Below are 16,005 nucleotides of genomic sequence, written 5' to 3'. Positions count from 1 at the left end.
TCGATTATGAGGAAACCTTTTCGCCCGTGGCCATGCTTAAATCCATTAGGATCCTGCTAGCTGTAGCAGCATACCATGACTACGATATTTGGCAGATGGATGTCAAAACCGCGTTCCTAAATGGAGATCTTTGTGAAGATATCTACATGCAGTAGCCGCAAGGCTTCATTACTTCTGGTCAGGAACACATGGTATGTAAACTTAATAGATCCATATATGGACTTATGCAGGCTTCTAAGAGATGGAACATTCGTTTTGATTCTGCTGTCAAAACGTTTGACTTTGAGCAGAATCCAGATGAGCCCTGTGTTTACAGGAAGTCCAGTGGGGATAAGATCACCTTTTTGGTGTTGTATGTGGACGATATCCTACTCATTGGGAATGATGTAGGAATGTTGACTTCGGTCAAGGTATGGCTATCACAACAGTTCTCCATTAAAGATCTTGGAGAAGCTTCATACATACTGGGTCTTCGACTCTATAGAGATAGATCGAAGCGGATAATTGGATTATCGTAGGCTGCTTACATTGACAAAATTGTCAAAAGATACAACATGAAGAACTCCAAGAAAGGAAACGTTCCTTTCAGGCACGGAGTCACTCTCTCCAAGAAGATGTCTCCCAAGATTTTTGAGGAAATTGAGGGCATGAGAGACGTTCCCTATGCCTCAGCCGTAGGGAGCATCATGTATGCCATGCTGTGCACTCGCCTGGACATAGCTCAGGCGGTGAGTGTGGTAAGCAGATTCCAGGCCAACCCAGGGCAGGAGCATTGGACTGCTGTGAAGAACATACTTAAATACCTTCGAAGGACAAAAGAGTTTTGTCTGGTATTCGATGGTAGCTCACTACAAGTTCTAGGGTATACCGATGCCGATTTCCAGTCGGATCCAGATGATAGAAAGTCTACATCTGGGAATGTTTTCACGATAGGATCGTGTGCTGTTTACTGGAAAAGCAGCAAACAGGGGTCCACTGCAGATTCCACAACCGAGGCCGAGTACATTGCCGCAAGTGAAGCTGCCAAGGACGGCATGTGGATGAAGAAATTCATACACGAACTGGGAGCGATTCCGTCCAGCACATCACCCATCCCGTTGTTGTGCGACAACAATGGAGCAATTGCCCAGGCTAAAGAGCCTCGGGCCCACTCAAAGTCAAAGCACATCGAGAGGAAGTACCATGTACTGCGGGAGATCGTTGGTAGAGAGGACGTCCTAATTCAGAAGGTAGCATCAACGGATAATGTGGCAGACCCATTGACTAAGCCACTAACACAGAAGGTGTTTGAGAAACACGTGGAAAGTATGGGACTTCGGCTTATACCAGATTGGACCTAAGTGCAAGTGGGAGCTGTTAGACAGTTTTGTATGCCATTAGCTTTAATCCGATTTGATGTATTTTTGACATTTAGTATAAATAAATAAAGTGCATGTTTGATTCATGTTGTTTGGTATAATTCTGTGTAAGACCCTAAAACTGGACACTTATAGAGACTCGTGTTAGTTTTAAATGTTCACAGCCATTGGATAAGTCTGGGGAGATTTATCCTACCAAGGCTGATACTGGTAAGACCCAAGGCACATGCAGTACGGGATTACTTGAATCCTTGAACCGGACCAGATTTCCAATATTGCCCTGGACCTTGGAGATAGATGGGCAAAAGTGGAAAGTTACACCTGACCCCTAGACTCGATTATGATACTTCACTAGGTGGTAGATCAGGCTGTCTTTGATATGCCAATCAGTGAGATCCTTAGCGGGGATAAAAACCTGGGTATGTTGGGGCAGTCTGAGAATTCATCTGAGTGGGTGATCATAGTGACAGGATCAGCCCCTTTTTCGGACAAGGGTAATGATCGGGAATGCACTCTCTCTAATGGAAACCAAACTGCCGACAGTTGATTTCAATCGTTGGAATTTTGTTTTGCAAAATTAATATATATATATGTATATGTACGGTTTCAAAGTGTTTGCAAATGGTTTTAATTCCCGGGATCCATGTGAGTGGAGAGTGCGACCCTGTTCCTTGCAGCTGAGGGAGAGGTCCTCTCTTGTCGGGCAGTGCTTGATCATTAAGGGCTGAGAGGTTAAGTGTAAGACCATTTAGGATAATACCTGATGGGCTAATCTTGCACCTGCCCACAGTCCTTGGGTTTTTATAAGATGGCTTGGCCCAGGGACAACTTAATGTAAGTGTTGGGCCCATAGGGTCCATGTGATGGGCTCAGGGGTTTACTAAGCTTTTCAGTGAATTCGGCTGGGCCTTGTAATAAAGACTGGGCCGAACCCATGTGGCTGGTGTGTAGATCAATGCTTGGGTCCCATGCCATACAAAGAAGCCCAACTGGGTAGCAGATTGGAAACTAGTTAAGCACTGAACACTTAATGGGCCAAAAGCCCATTTCGAGCTGGGCTAATATGATCAACCATTTATGAGGCGAATCTGAGGTTAATGTTAGTAAAAGGATTGGGCCTTTAACCTTATCCACTCTAGGAGGCCAAATTCAAATCAGATTTGAATCTGGTAACCTCCTAATAAGATCAGGAGTAAGCTAACTTAATTTGCAGATAGGATTAAGATAATCCCCTATCCAAATACTGATTTGGATTGGAATAACTCCTAATTAGGAGGTTTCTTAATCAAGAAGAAAAGAGGAGAAACCCTTAGAGAGAAACACATTAGATTTCGAATAGGGGTTTTTTGCAAGGATACATCCTGCAAATTGAGATTAGATCTCATACAGACTCTAGAGAGAAGAGAAGCTATTCAGTCATCTTCGTCCCAGGAGTTCTCCTCCAGCTGTTGCCACTCTTTTTCAGACAAGATTCGATCTTTGAAGAAGAAAGAAGTCAAGAAATCAGTTCATGACATCAGTCTTGCAGAAAAGACTGAAAAAGATTCAGTGTTCAGAGTTTCCAGAGGATTCTTGCGAAGGATCCAGTGTGTAGGACGCACCTTGCTGGTTCCGTTCCACCCACAGCTGTGTCATCTTCAGCAGGAGCGGATCGTGGTGTCTTCTTTGGGCGTGAACACCAACTTTGGGAGATACTGCTTCTCTGGATCAGGTATATTCCTGCCTTTTTCTTTTTGGTTCAGATCTGGTTCGATTATGGTTCAAATAGGATGCTTGAATATTGTATTCTAAATTTAGGGAATATGATTCCCTGTTGGGAGAAGGTAGGAAAATTTTTGAAATTCGCCCACCCATTCCGCAACCTTTATGGTGTCCATTAGATGGATCCTACCATTCTTTTAGTACATTTCCTAAAAAAGCTATTCACCCGATTTGGCACACCTCGAGCTATAATTAGTGATAGGGGAACTCATTTTTGCAACACCCAATTTGAGCGGCTGATGCGAAAATATGGTGTTGCACACAAATTAGCTACCCCATATCACCCTCAAATCAGTGGCCAAGTCGAATTAGCTAATAGAGAGCTCAAAAGAATCCTGGAGAAGAAAGTAGACTCTACTAGGAAACACTAGGCAATCAGGTTAGATGATGCATTGTGGGTTGTCTTTGATGTATCAATCAGTGAGATCCTTAGTGGGGGTCAAAACCTGGGTATGTTGAGACAGTCTGAGAATTCATCTGAGTGGGTGATCATAGTGACAGAATCAGCCCCTTTGTCGGACAAAGGTAATGATCAGGGATGCACTCTCTCTGATGAAAACCAAGACTGCCGGCAGCCGATTTCAATTGTTGAGATTTTGTTTTGCAAAATATATTTATATAAAGATATATATATATATATATATATATATATATATAATGTTATGGTTTTGAAATGATTTGCAAAAGGTTTTAATTCCCGGGATCCATGTAAGCGGAGAGTGCAACACTGTTCCTTGCAGTGGAGGGAGAGGTCCTCCCTTGTCGGGTAGTGTTTGATCATTATGGGTTGAGAGGTGAAGTGTAAGACCATTAAGGATAATGCCTGATGGACTAATCTTGCATCTACCCACAGTCCCTGGGTGTTACAAGGTGGCTTGGCCCAGGGACCACTTAGGGTAAGTGTTGGGCCCATAGAGCCCATAAGATGGGTTTCAAGGGGTGCACTGTCCATAAATAGTGTATTCGGCCAGGCCTTGTAACAAAGGCTGGGCTAAACCCATGTGCCTAATGTGTATATCAATGTTAGGGTCCCACGCCATACAAGGAAGCCCAACTGGGCAGCAATTTGAAAGGCTAAGTGAGTACATAACCTTAAATGGGCCTTAAGCCCATTTCGAACTGGGCTGATTTGATCAGTCAATTAAAGAGGGCGAATTCTGAGATGGATCAGCTGATAGGATTGGGCCTAGACCCTATCCACTTAGAGAGTCCAAGATCTAAATGAGATTTAGATCTGGAAGCCTCCTAATTAGATTAGGAGATGGCTGATCTAATCTGCAGATAAGATAAGGGTTATCCCTTATCACTTAAAGGGACTTCTAATCCAAATATGATTTGGATTAGCAGCTCCTAATGGGATTAGGAGTTGATCCCTTTAAGATTATGAAAGAAAGAAAGGGGCAATACAGTTAGTGATTGATGTTCAATCCTCTTCAAAGGTGAAAATCACAAGAAGAGAGATTTTTGCACCTTGCGAATTCTCTTTTGCCGCCTCCTTCCTGCTGCCGCCATCACCCTCAGTTCGATCTCCAGTTCTTGGGAGAAATCAAGATCTGATCTTGATTCCAATCTTTTGGGAAAAGATTGGTTGGAGCTGTACTCACATTCCATCCAGTTGATTCTTGCGAAGGGTCAAGTTCTTTTGGAAGAACATTGTTGATTCTGCTCCATCCTGCACTGCACCATCTTCAGTGGGAGCAGATTTTGGATCCTTCCTTGGGCGTGAACACCTCCATTGGGAGATATTGCTTCTCTGTATCAGGTACATCCTCCCTCCTACTCCCTTTGGTTCAGATCTGGTTTGGTTCTTGATTCAAGATTGATCCTTGAAAAACATGTTTTTCTAAATATAGGGAATTCGATTCCCTACAAAGATGGGTGGAATTTTTGAAGTTCGCCCAATCCATTCTGCAAAACTTGGGCGTCCATGTGATGGATATCCCATCCCTTCAGCCGTAGAGGTCACTCACCCGGCACAAGGCACATTCAAGGTCAATGGTCAGCGCCTTAAACCATTTATAGTGGGTGGAACATTGCCTACTCCATCCACTGTATACTTAGACGACCGGTGACCTCACTAGACTGGCGAGCTTCAGATGATTGGTCATAACCTTCTTATTTGTTTTCTTCTTTTCTCATTCATATCAGTTGAGTTTGTTTTTTTCTTAGGTTGTTAATTCGGTAGATTATTGAGCTATTTTAGTATTCATCATTCTCTCTCTCTAGTTGTGTGTGGTTCCTAGCAGCTAGAGGTTACCTATTAAAAGAGCTATTGCAGAATTCAGAATGATCTTCTAGGAAGTCCTCTAAACCTTCTCACTACTTGATAATGCTCTTCATGCACTTACCCTCATTGCTGAATTCATCTTCACTCTCTAACACTAGGAAAATTGAGGGCAATGTTCATCTTAAGTGTGGGGGAGTTAGGCTGTAGCTATGCACCTCAATCACCCCAACAGAAACATGCATTGATAGGCCGAATAAACTGAAATTCCCTCAAGATTATTGTTGTTTATAAGGTGAATTCCAAGAGGGAATACAATAAGTTGAGGGAAATCACTGTAAGTGTTAGAATTTATTCTTGTGAATGATCCAAATTTATCACATTGCATGAGGTTAAGGAAGTCAAATAGGACTTTCATCATGAACAGCCCTAACTTTCTTCATGTGTATAGTGCACTTGATTGACATCTTAATGATCATTCGAACCATGTTCACATCTGAATTGTTAATGCATGAGGTTCAACATATGAAAAAGAAAAAAAAAGAGAAGAAGGGACAAAGTCCAAATGACTCCGTTGTCATGAACTGAATAGTAAAACTAGCGGTTTATGATATGAGTTCAGCCCCAACTCCGCTATTCCAAGCTGAATAGTAAAATTTGCAACTTGGAATATGAGTATTGTTATCTGCCTCTAGCCTGTGACCAGTGTGAGATGGAGCATAAAATGCACTCACACCAAAGAAAAAGGGGGAAAGAAAAGAATTCAGTGACGGCTGAGGTTCAAAGGAAAAAAGTTTGGTTGAACATTCAGGTGCATTGATAGATTTGAGACCAAGCTCAAAGTAATGGTTAATATTGGCGGTCAAGGAGTTGCTATACATATTGAATGGAAGTGAAGGTTGGAGCATGAAGAATCTCATATTCTCCCCTTCCTTTGCTTTATGTATGTGGTAAGAATGGCTAATCATGGGGATAAATCAGAATACTTATGCAGGTTTCCCGACCACTCAATGTATTCTCATCCTAAATTCATCCAGTAAATGGTAATAATAAGGGGGGATGATCAGTTTATGGGTGATGTCTTTGCTTGAGGACAAGCAAAAGCTTAAGTGTGGGGGTGTTTGATGTGTGTGCAAATTACATATAAATTATGATGTTTATGCATGGTTTTGATGCTGATTTGTGTAAATTCTTACCTCAATTTAGCTTGATTTCAAAAAATTATCAAGGGAGACCAGCTTAGGGGAAAGATAACATAAAACCATGGAAAAGAGGCCAAGTGGATGCAATTTAGCCCAGTTGGGAGAAAGGCCCAGCCCAGAAGCCTAAGGAGGGCTATTCGGCCAATGAAGCCTAGGCAGCACTCCATGGGGGAACCTAAGGAGAGAGCCTAGTCAAATCTCATCAAGGGAGCCCATTCGGCCCAGCAAGAGGGAGGCCCATGTATAGCTCAAGAGCAGCCCAAAGTTTAGCCCAAGGAGCCTAAAGGCGGCAAACTTTCTAGAAGAGAGAAAGGGGCTGAAGCGAAAGCTATAAAAGGAGAAGAGAAAGAGGGAAAAAGGGTTCAAACTCCTTTGGTTCGAAATCCTTTTGGGAGAATTTAGAGAGAGGCGCACAAGAGAGAAGAAAGGGGGAGATTCAAGAAGCTTCAAGAGAAGAAGAGGGGCTGAATCTGAATTGGGAGAAGAAGCCATTGGAGGAGATCAATCTAGGTTATCTTCTTCCTTGAATTATGTGCAAGTAGTAAATGATCTCAGCTAGGATTTCATGATATTTTCTCACTTGATTCTTCTTTCTTGCTGTAATTGAATCATGTTTCATGTAATTTCAGATCTGTAATTAGTTCTCTAGGGTTATTCGAATGGATTAGATTCAATCTTGATGTTTCTTGATTAGGATTTTAATTGTTACAATAGCTAGCCAAATTGAATTTGTATGATGGACTGTCCGAATTGCTTGATGAAGAATTTTGACAATCTGATTTCTGTTTGGCCAAACTATTCTTAGTTCTTGGAGTTTATAGATTGCTTGAGAAAGAGTTTAGAAATTTGGATATGCAGAAAAAAAATAAAACACAAATTAAATCTAATAAAAATAAATTTATAGGAAGGAAAAATTAAACTGGAAATTAAAGAACAGAAAGTAATTCTAAAACTGAAGAAAAAAAATGGTTGGGATTCAAATCTAAAGGTGGCAGTAGTGGTGTTGGAGACTTGCAAGTAGGAACCCCTCCTCTTGCCTGGGCGTCCTCTTCCTCTACCCTTGAACTTCTCAAGATCAGCTTTCCTTCTACCTAGGTGAATTGACCAACCCCTTCTCCAGGGCCCCTGGGGTCATTTTTATAGAGAATGGTGTATATAACTGAAATTAGAGAGAAAGAGGAGGCGGCAGATGGGTTTTAGCAAAAATATGGGTGCCCTAGGGTTTAGAATAAAGGCTTCTAATTTTATGTAAGGCTAAGAATTAATGGCTAAAGGCTGAATGGTGAAGATTAGAAGTTCGGTGGCTCCTAGGGTTAGAATGCTAAAAAAAGAGTAACCTAGAACGGATGGTGGAGATTAGGAGGGATGGAAGGTGAGGATTTAGAAGTTCGGAGCGGCTAGGGTTTGTTTAGAGTGAAAAGAATTGGTTAAAAGGTGGCCTAGGGTTTGATAAAACGTGGGGAGCATGCTAATACGGTAGGAGGGGCGCCAAACTGGGTTTAGCAGCTTGGAAGCGTCCTCTTGCTTTTAGTTTTTCACTAAAACACCCCCTCTCTCAGTTGTACTTCACACCAGCTTCCCCAAATCTGCATTTCAGCCATGAAAACTTCCTAGTTTTGCACATAATTTGCATAGGAACCCTCAGAGGTCATAACATTGAAATTAACTTGGAAAAGGACACAATTTGACTACTCTAAGGTTGAAAATACCCCTGAATTGATGCCTTTAAGGCATCAAAATGCAGAGCTATCACACCCCCCAACTTATCCATTGCTAGTCCCTTAGCAATGCAGCCTTAAAATTACACTGAGCATAGAGATCCTTCCCATCTCGAGATCATCCCTAATAGAATTAGTCAAGCATCCTGATTCTAGAATTCTCAAACTCTGTATAGATCGGTATTGGGCTTTATGGGTAAAATTGTCTTATTTTGAATATTACAAAAAAATGGCTGAAAAATCTTATTTACCCTTCCATTTGTAGATAGTCTTGATAAAATGAGACTGATTTAAAATCAGACAGGTATTGTTCTTATCATTTTTGACAATGGATTTCTACCCCTGAACTTGATATGCATACTTATTTTTTGTTACCTTTCATCGTTTTACGTGAATCTCGACACTTGACTTAGGTGAAGAGACCCAGTTACTAAGTCTAGGGTGTCCATTGACCTTTTATTCTTTTTTTTTTTTTGTAGAACTGTTCAGGGTAGTCCACTGTCTCTTAACAATTTGAAGAATTTTTTTGTCTAATTTCTCAATCTTTCTTTTCTTATTTTGACATCGGCAAACTTTTGAGTATTTTCTAATTTCTAAACGGTTTTGACAATATTCAAATATGACCAATTTTGACTCCTATCACTTGCTACCAATTTCTATAGAATTCAATATTCTTTTATTAGTTTTCTTAACTTTTTCTATTTGGGAATCTCTTTTAATGGAAAATTTTAAAGATTTTAGTGAAATTTTAATTCTACATATTTAAAGGCTTAACTTCATGATTTTTTTTTTCAATCTTTTCTCTCTTTCCTCACCCCCAACTTAAATGCCATTGTCACCAATGGCATGACTAGAAGGATGCAAATGGGACTTGGGCCAAGGGAACAATCAATAGGGTTTTCCTGAGGGGTTCAAGGTATGCCACTTGGTCTTGAATCAAGAACAGAAAAAACTCTAATCCTAAAACCAAAAAAATTAAAAACTATATTGGGTTGCCTCCTGACCAGCGCTAAGTTTAATGTCTTTAGCGAGACACATTTACTCACATCCCTCTAGATCACTTAAACCTATCTTCTCAACCTTTCCATTCTCAGAGATTCCTTCTACATATGGTTTAAGTCTTTGACCATTGACTTTGAATGTGCTTCCATTCTTTGGATCAACGATTTTAACTGCACCACACAAAAACACTTTCTCTACAAAAAATGGACTGTCCCACCTAGACCTTAATTTACTAGGTAACAAACGCAACCTGGAATTAAAGAGCCAAACTTTTTGATTAGGTTCAAAAGTTTTTCTTGAAATGTTTTTATCATGGAAAGCTTTTGTTTTGGCTTTATAAATGCGTGAACTTCCATAGGCCTCATTGCGTAATTCCTCTAGTTCACTTAATTGCAGGGCCCCAGTGGGATCCAACTTGATCTAAATCTAGATTGAACTTCTTAATGGCCCAATAAGCCCAATGTTCTAATTCGACGGGAAGGTGACTTTCTTTACCAAAAACCAGCCTATAAGGAGACATTCCAATAAGAGTTTTGTATGCATTCCGATAAGCCCAAAGTGCATCATCCAGTCTGTCGGACTAATCTTTTCGGTCGAGCCTAATGGTCTTTTGCAGAATACTTTTAATTTCCCTATTGGACACTTTCACTTGACCATTTGTTGGGGATGGTAGGGGGTGGCTATCTTGTGGGTGATTCTGTACTTGCGAAGCAAAGCATGGAATTGAGCGTTAGTAAAGTGTGACTCCCCATCACTAATGATTGCTCGTGGACACCCAAACCTAGAGAAAATGTTCTTTTGAACAAATTTCGTTACAACTTTATGATCATTGGTCCGAGTTGCTACCATCTTAATCCATTTTGACACATAATCAACGGCCACAAGGATGTATTCGTGACCGGATGATGGCGGAAACGGTTCCATGAAATCAATACCCCAAACATAAAAAATTTCTACAGCTAAAATAGGGTTAACTGGCATCATGTCTCTTCGGGACATATTCCCGACAGATTAGCATCTCAGGCAATTTTGGCTAAAGACATAGGCATCCTTAAATAAACTCGGCTAGTAAAACCCACTCTATAGAACTTTGTCCACAATTTTCTTTTCCGAAAAGTGCCCCCCACAAGCTAGATTGTGACAAAAGTTAAGAATGCTTTGGTGTTCAGACTCGGGGACACATCGTCGGATCACTTGATCTGAATAGATATGAAATAGCTTGGGATCTTCCCATAAGTAGTATTTGAATTGGAAAAAGAATCTGTCTTTCTCATTCTTAGACCACCACCTCGGGAATTTTACCTACTACTAAGTAATTGGCAATATATGGGCATACCAAGGGGGAGCACAATGAAAGACAACTAAAAGGTGTTCATCTAGGAAGGAATAGCCATGGATGGGCTTGCTTTTTTCAATTTGAATTTGGAACAGATGATCAGCTACTACATTTTCAGAGCCCTTTTTATCCCAAATCTCAAGGTCAAATTCTTGCAACAGAATGATCCTTCTGATGAGCCTAGGTTTGGCCTCTTTCTTAGAAAACAAATGTCTTAGGGCCGAGTGATCAGAATAGACAACCACTTTGGTGCCTAATAAGTATGGGCAAAATTTTTCCAGAGCAAACACTACATCTAACAATTCTCTCTGTGGTGATATAATTCAATTGGGCTTTCGAGAGGGTACGATTTGCATAATAGATCACCACAGGACGTTTATTGGCGTGCTGTCGTAGGCACCCAAAAATAAAACCTATACTCCTAAAAATAAATGCAGTAGTGTGAGTAAGAATCATTCTCACAGAGAGTATCTAACCTAGTTTGTTTGCTGCGTGAACAAAGATGGAGGGGGGTTGTATGTAACGAACCAGAATTAAAAAGAAAAAAAAACAGAATTAAAAAGAATGAAAATCAAATGAGAAACAATGCAATTCAGAGTACTGAAATTAATCAAAAGAATGAGTCTTGGTCTAAGTCAACATCCACCATCAGAATTTCACTACTGCTCATCGATGCAAAGATATATCAATTCAGACTTTGAATATTCATCGTAGGAATTATTTTCCTGCATCTCCCTAATCTTAGTTAATCGAAAAACAAGCGATCCTCCTAACCCTTACTACTGAGCAAACCCTAAACAAGCATTAAAGATTTAATCTAGCAGTAGCCTTAAGCATTAGAGATCGATGAAGCTAAACAACACAAGCACAAGCAGTTGCATTTAATTCAGTCGAGTGTTCTTCCTAAGATCTAACAATTTCTGATGCAACAAATCATTAAACCCTAGTTGCTTCACAGATTAGAGAGATCAAACAATTACGGATCTGATATCTAACCTAGCAGTAGATTGCAATGAATAATAAACTAGTAGGCCTCCTAGCAATCAGACGAAACAATCATGAACATAAACATAGAAGAACATTTGATATTCAAAGCATAAATCAAACAATAAAAATCAAATTAGATCTCACAGTTTTGTTGATTCTAAGACTTTTGTTTCCTTCGACCAAGTATCAGAGTTTAGCCATGCATGGTCATGGTGAAAACTCAAGAAAAATCAGAGAAGAGAGAAGAGAAGAGAAGAGAAGAGAGGTGCGGCAGCCCTAGGTCTGATTATTTTCTTTCTTGTTTTTTCCTCTTCTTTTCTTTCCCTCTACTTCCCCAAGAGAAGCCTACAAAATCTCCTAAAATTTCTCTAGATAACAGTCTCCAAGTCTGAATTATCAAGAAAAATATCAAACATAAGACAAAACAAAGTTCTAATGCAAGTGGGAGAGTGGTGATTTCGCGTATGAAGACTTGCAGGCTAAGGAATGTTTCCAGCACGTCAGTAGTGCGGTTGTAGCTAAATTGGGCCCGATTTAGACCTCGATGCATCCAGTATCTATCAAAACTCAAAACAAGAAAGTTGTAGATTTTATCCTTATAGTTCCAACACATCTTGAATCATATCAATCGAATTAGAGAGTTATACTCAAATTACGACAAGGTGCCGAAATTGTCCAAAATTACCCGATTAGCCTTGTTTTTCACTTAACGCCTCATTTGTGCCCTAAATCAAAATATAAGAATAATGAATCCATTTAGGCACTAAATAAGTATAAAAGACTAAAACATTAAGGAAGAAAAATATGATATTTTGCATTCTCATCAAATGCCCCTCACACTTAGCTTTTGCTCGTCCTCGGGCAAAACTCAAATTCACTTTCCCAAAAACACCAAGGTCACAGTGTCATCAATAGAGAGCAACCAAGCTCTTCAATACTCATAACACATCATGGACAAACATTCTTTACAACTTTCAATTACTTAGCATTGTCACTCAAAGGTGGAATAAACTAAATAGTAGACCCTCACGGAAATAAACACTCAACTCTCATGTTTGAAGGGTATGTGTTTTGCTCAAATTCATTCAAATGGAAATGATCTACCATAGGCTTGCATATCTTCTCATTCTCCACCACTGGGATCACATGCATAACACAAATCAAAAGGGAAACTAATAGAGCAAAACTGAATCATCTGAAGCTCGAATGCATAACACATGTAAAACCAATCACTTCATTCAGCAACTTCTTCAATTTTGCTTTAATGTATTTAAAGCATGTAAAACTCCTGCATTGGAAAAGAGATCATTCAAAGGAACACTTTTTGCTTGCAGTAGGGGACAATTCTTCACAACAGCTTCCACCTTTGTATGTATAAGCAACATTCTTTTTCTTGGAATTTTAGGAGGGGCATGGATAGTTTGTAGCATCAAAAGCAATTTCCTCCATTCCTTCCTTTCATCTTTACTTTTTTTTTCTTTTTTCTTTTTGCTGTTTTTTTTTTCAAAGCATATCAATCATTGGAACTCATGAATTGAGAATGAAAACATATTCCATTTCACCATTCACAACCATACCATGAATCCAAACACCCCTACACTTGAAACTTGCACATCCATTTATATTATAATGATGAGTAATGCTCCACTAAGTCTACGGCTTGGGTAAGGGTATTATTTTTTTTTCTCGGGTCTAAAGCTTGTAACATGGGTTTGCAATGAATGACAAGGGTCAATAAATCTCAAAGGGGTTCAACAAAGGGGATAATTTATCACAAGGTAGGTTGTTTGGCTTATGTAGCTTATAACAAAAAGGGCCTTAATCATGTTCATGCATGCTTGTGTCAATGTGATTTTGAAGAGAATCAAGGCAAGTTCTAGAGAAACAAATCCATGGAAGAATATCTCACATGAGAGAAAATAGTGAGACTGATATGGATGTGTCAGTCCAAAGGCTCAAAATCTCACCAGCTTTTGTTTACTAAATTTAGTCACTACCATTCTCAAAGAAAATAACTAAACTAATTAATTCTAAGTTGGAAGATTACTTATCCAATCATGTTACGAGCTTTTCAAGCTTAATTGAATCTTGCTCATGGCATACACAACCTAAAAAAAAATCGTTAAAAACCACAAAAAGCAAAGAGCAAAACTATTTTTTTTTTCAAAAAAAATGCAGAATTAAAACCCAACCTAATTCAAATTTTAAAATGCAACCTAAATCCCCTCCCCCACACTTAAAATTTACATTTTCCCCAATGTAAGGTGAAATGCAAAAAAAAAGGAAAAAATAACTAAAACATAAATGCAAAAATAAGAAGAAAAATAAAAAACAAACTTCCCTGTTTTTTTCTTTTTAATCAGCATAAATTGGATCCTCAAGGTCCAATTGTTCCACATTCTCTACTTGGAAGCCTTCATGGAAATGCTTGAGTCTATGGCCATTCACCTTGAACGCTTTGGAGGTTGCTAGACTTTGAATTTCAACTGCACCATGAGGAAAAACATTAGTAACAATAAAGGGTCCAATCCAACGAGAATGCAACTTACCTGGAAACAGACGAAGCCATGAATGGTAAAGGACTTTTTGACCAACTTTAAACTCCTTCTTAGAGATCATTTTGTCATGAAAAGCTTTCATCTTTTCCTTGTAAATTCTTGCACTCTCATAGGCATCATTTCGAATCTCCTTCAGCTCTTGTAGTTGCAACTTCTTGTGTTTTCCCTTTTCATCCATCATGGGTGGGTTTAAATCTGGAATAGGGGCCTACAAAACAGAGGGTAAAGGTCTCCTGTCAGAAATTGGCAACATAATATAAGGAGCGTTACCTGACTGTTGTAACTCTGGAGAATCATTCAATGTTGCAACAGTTTCCTGCAAATTAGAACTCAAAGTTGACTCCTCTTGCTCAAGATGCTTACTAATGGAAATTTCCAATCCATCAGTCCCATCAAGTTCAAAGACTTCCTGTGCTAAAGAATCAATCACATCAACAGAACAAATAGAATTATCATCAGTAGGATATTTCATGGCATCATAAATATTAAACTTAACAATCTCACCATCAAATTCCATGGTGAGTGTGCCACTATGAACATCTATCTTAGTCTTAGATGTTTTTAAGAATGGTCTTCCTAGCAAAATAGGAGTGGTTTGGTCACCATTATCCATATCAAGCACGTAGAAATCAGTAGGGAAAACTAAGTCATTTACTTTCACAAGAACATCCCCAACTACACCCTTAGGATATGCATTAGATCTATCAGCCAATTGAATCACAACACCAGTTTTATTCAAAGGTCCAAGTTTTAAAGAAGCATATATAGAATAAGGCATGACATTGATAGAAGCTCATAAGTCTAACATGGCCTTCTCTATTCTAGTGTTACCTATCATGCGAGGGATACTAAACATACCTGGATCTTTGCACTTTGCAGGGAATTTTCTTTGAATGACTGCAGAAACATTCTCCCCTACTCTCACCTTCTCACATCCTTTCAGTTTTTGTTTCCTCTTATGTGTACACAATTCGTTCAGGAATTTAGCATAATGAGGTACTTGTTTAATAGCATCTAAAAGGGGAATATTTACCTCGCATCTACGAAAAGTCTTATAAAAATCTTTAAACTGCTCATCTTTTCTAGATCCTGCTAAAGCATGAGGAAAAGGAGGTACCGGTTTATAATTAGAAAGAGGCAGAAACTTACGCTTGGGTAATTCATTGTCATTGGGAATGATGTCTTTCTCCTTTTTTTGCTTCGACGATGCAGGGGCTGTCTTTGCTGGAAACTCAGCCTCTTTACCACTTCTCAAAATGATTGCACTTACATTTTCCTTTGGATTCACTACTGTTTGAGAGGGTAATTTCCCCGAACCTTGCACCTCTAATCGACTAATTGCGGTCGCCATTTGGCCCATCTAATTGTCCAAACGTTGGATACTAGCCCTCGTCTCCTGCTGAAATTGCAAAGTGTTAGTGGCAAGAGATTTAACAATATCCTCTAAAGACATACTAGAATTGGAAATTTGGGCTAACTGTTGTCTAGGTGGGTGCGGCTGATATTGCTGAAAAGTCGGGCGGTTTTGCAGATTCCCATAGCTGAGATTGGGATGACCCTCCATCCAGGATTATACGTGCTCAAATAGGGATCATATTTCCTTTGCGGTTGCCCCGGAAAACCACTTGCCGCATTCACTTGTTCAATGGGATCCTCTTGAAGAGTTGGGCACATATCGGTTGGATGCGCTACTACCGAAAAAATCCCACAAGCCTTCACCATTTGCATATTACCTATAGCCATTTGACGAACAAGAGAAGTTAGACTCGCAATTTGTTGTTCAAGGGAAGAGATATTTACCTCATTAGCATGCTTTGATGGAGGGTCAAGCCTATAGCCAAATTGTTGAGAATTGGCCG

The 16,005-nt window shown here is 39.5% G+C and overlaps 2 protein-coding genes across 2 annotated transcripts; both read right to left on the bottom strand.

Moving 5' to 3' along the window:
* Positions 1–13,943: 13,943 nt before the first annotated feature.
* LOC148789921 (uncharacterized) lies at positions 13,944–14,324 on the bottom strand. The gene is made up of 2 exons (XM_088893814.1): positions 14,138–14,324; positions 13,944–14,074 (listed from the first exon to the last, which is right to left on the bottom strand). The coding sequence occupies exons 1-2, from the start codon at positions 14,322–14,324 to the stop codon at positions 13,944–13,946; spliced, it is 318 nt and encodes a 105-aa protein (XP_088749940.1).
* A 30-nt stretch (positions 14,325–14,354) lies between these two features.
* LOC148789920 (uncharacterized) lies at positions 14,355–15,497 on the bottom strand. Its single transcript, XM_088893813.1, has 2 exons — positions 14,953–15,497; positions 14,355–14,847 (listed from the first exon to the last, which is right to left on the bottom strand). Exons 1-2 carry the CDS (start codon positions 15,495–15,497, stop codon positions 14,355–14,357), a joined length of 1,038 nt encoding a protein of 345 aa, XP_088749939.1.
* Positions 15,498–16,005: the final 508 nt, after the last annotated feature.

Source organism: Nelumbo nucifera, chromosome 8 (genome assembly GCF_055504915.1).
Source record: "Nelumbo nucifera cultivar China Antique chromosome 8, China Antique-T2T, whole genome shotgun sequence".
Lineage (NCBI taxonomy): Eukaryota > Viridiplantae > Streptophyta > Magnoliopsida > Proteales > Nelumbonaceae > Nelumbo > Nelumbo nucifera.
The sequence above is the reverse complement of the archived record's forward strand: the minus strand, read 5'-3'. Positions and strand labels throughout refer to the sequence as shown.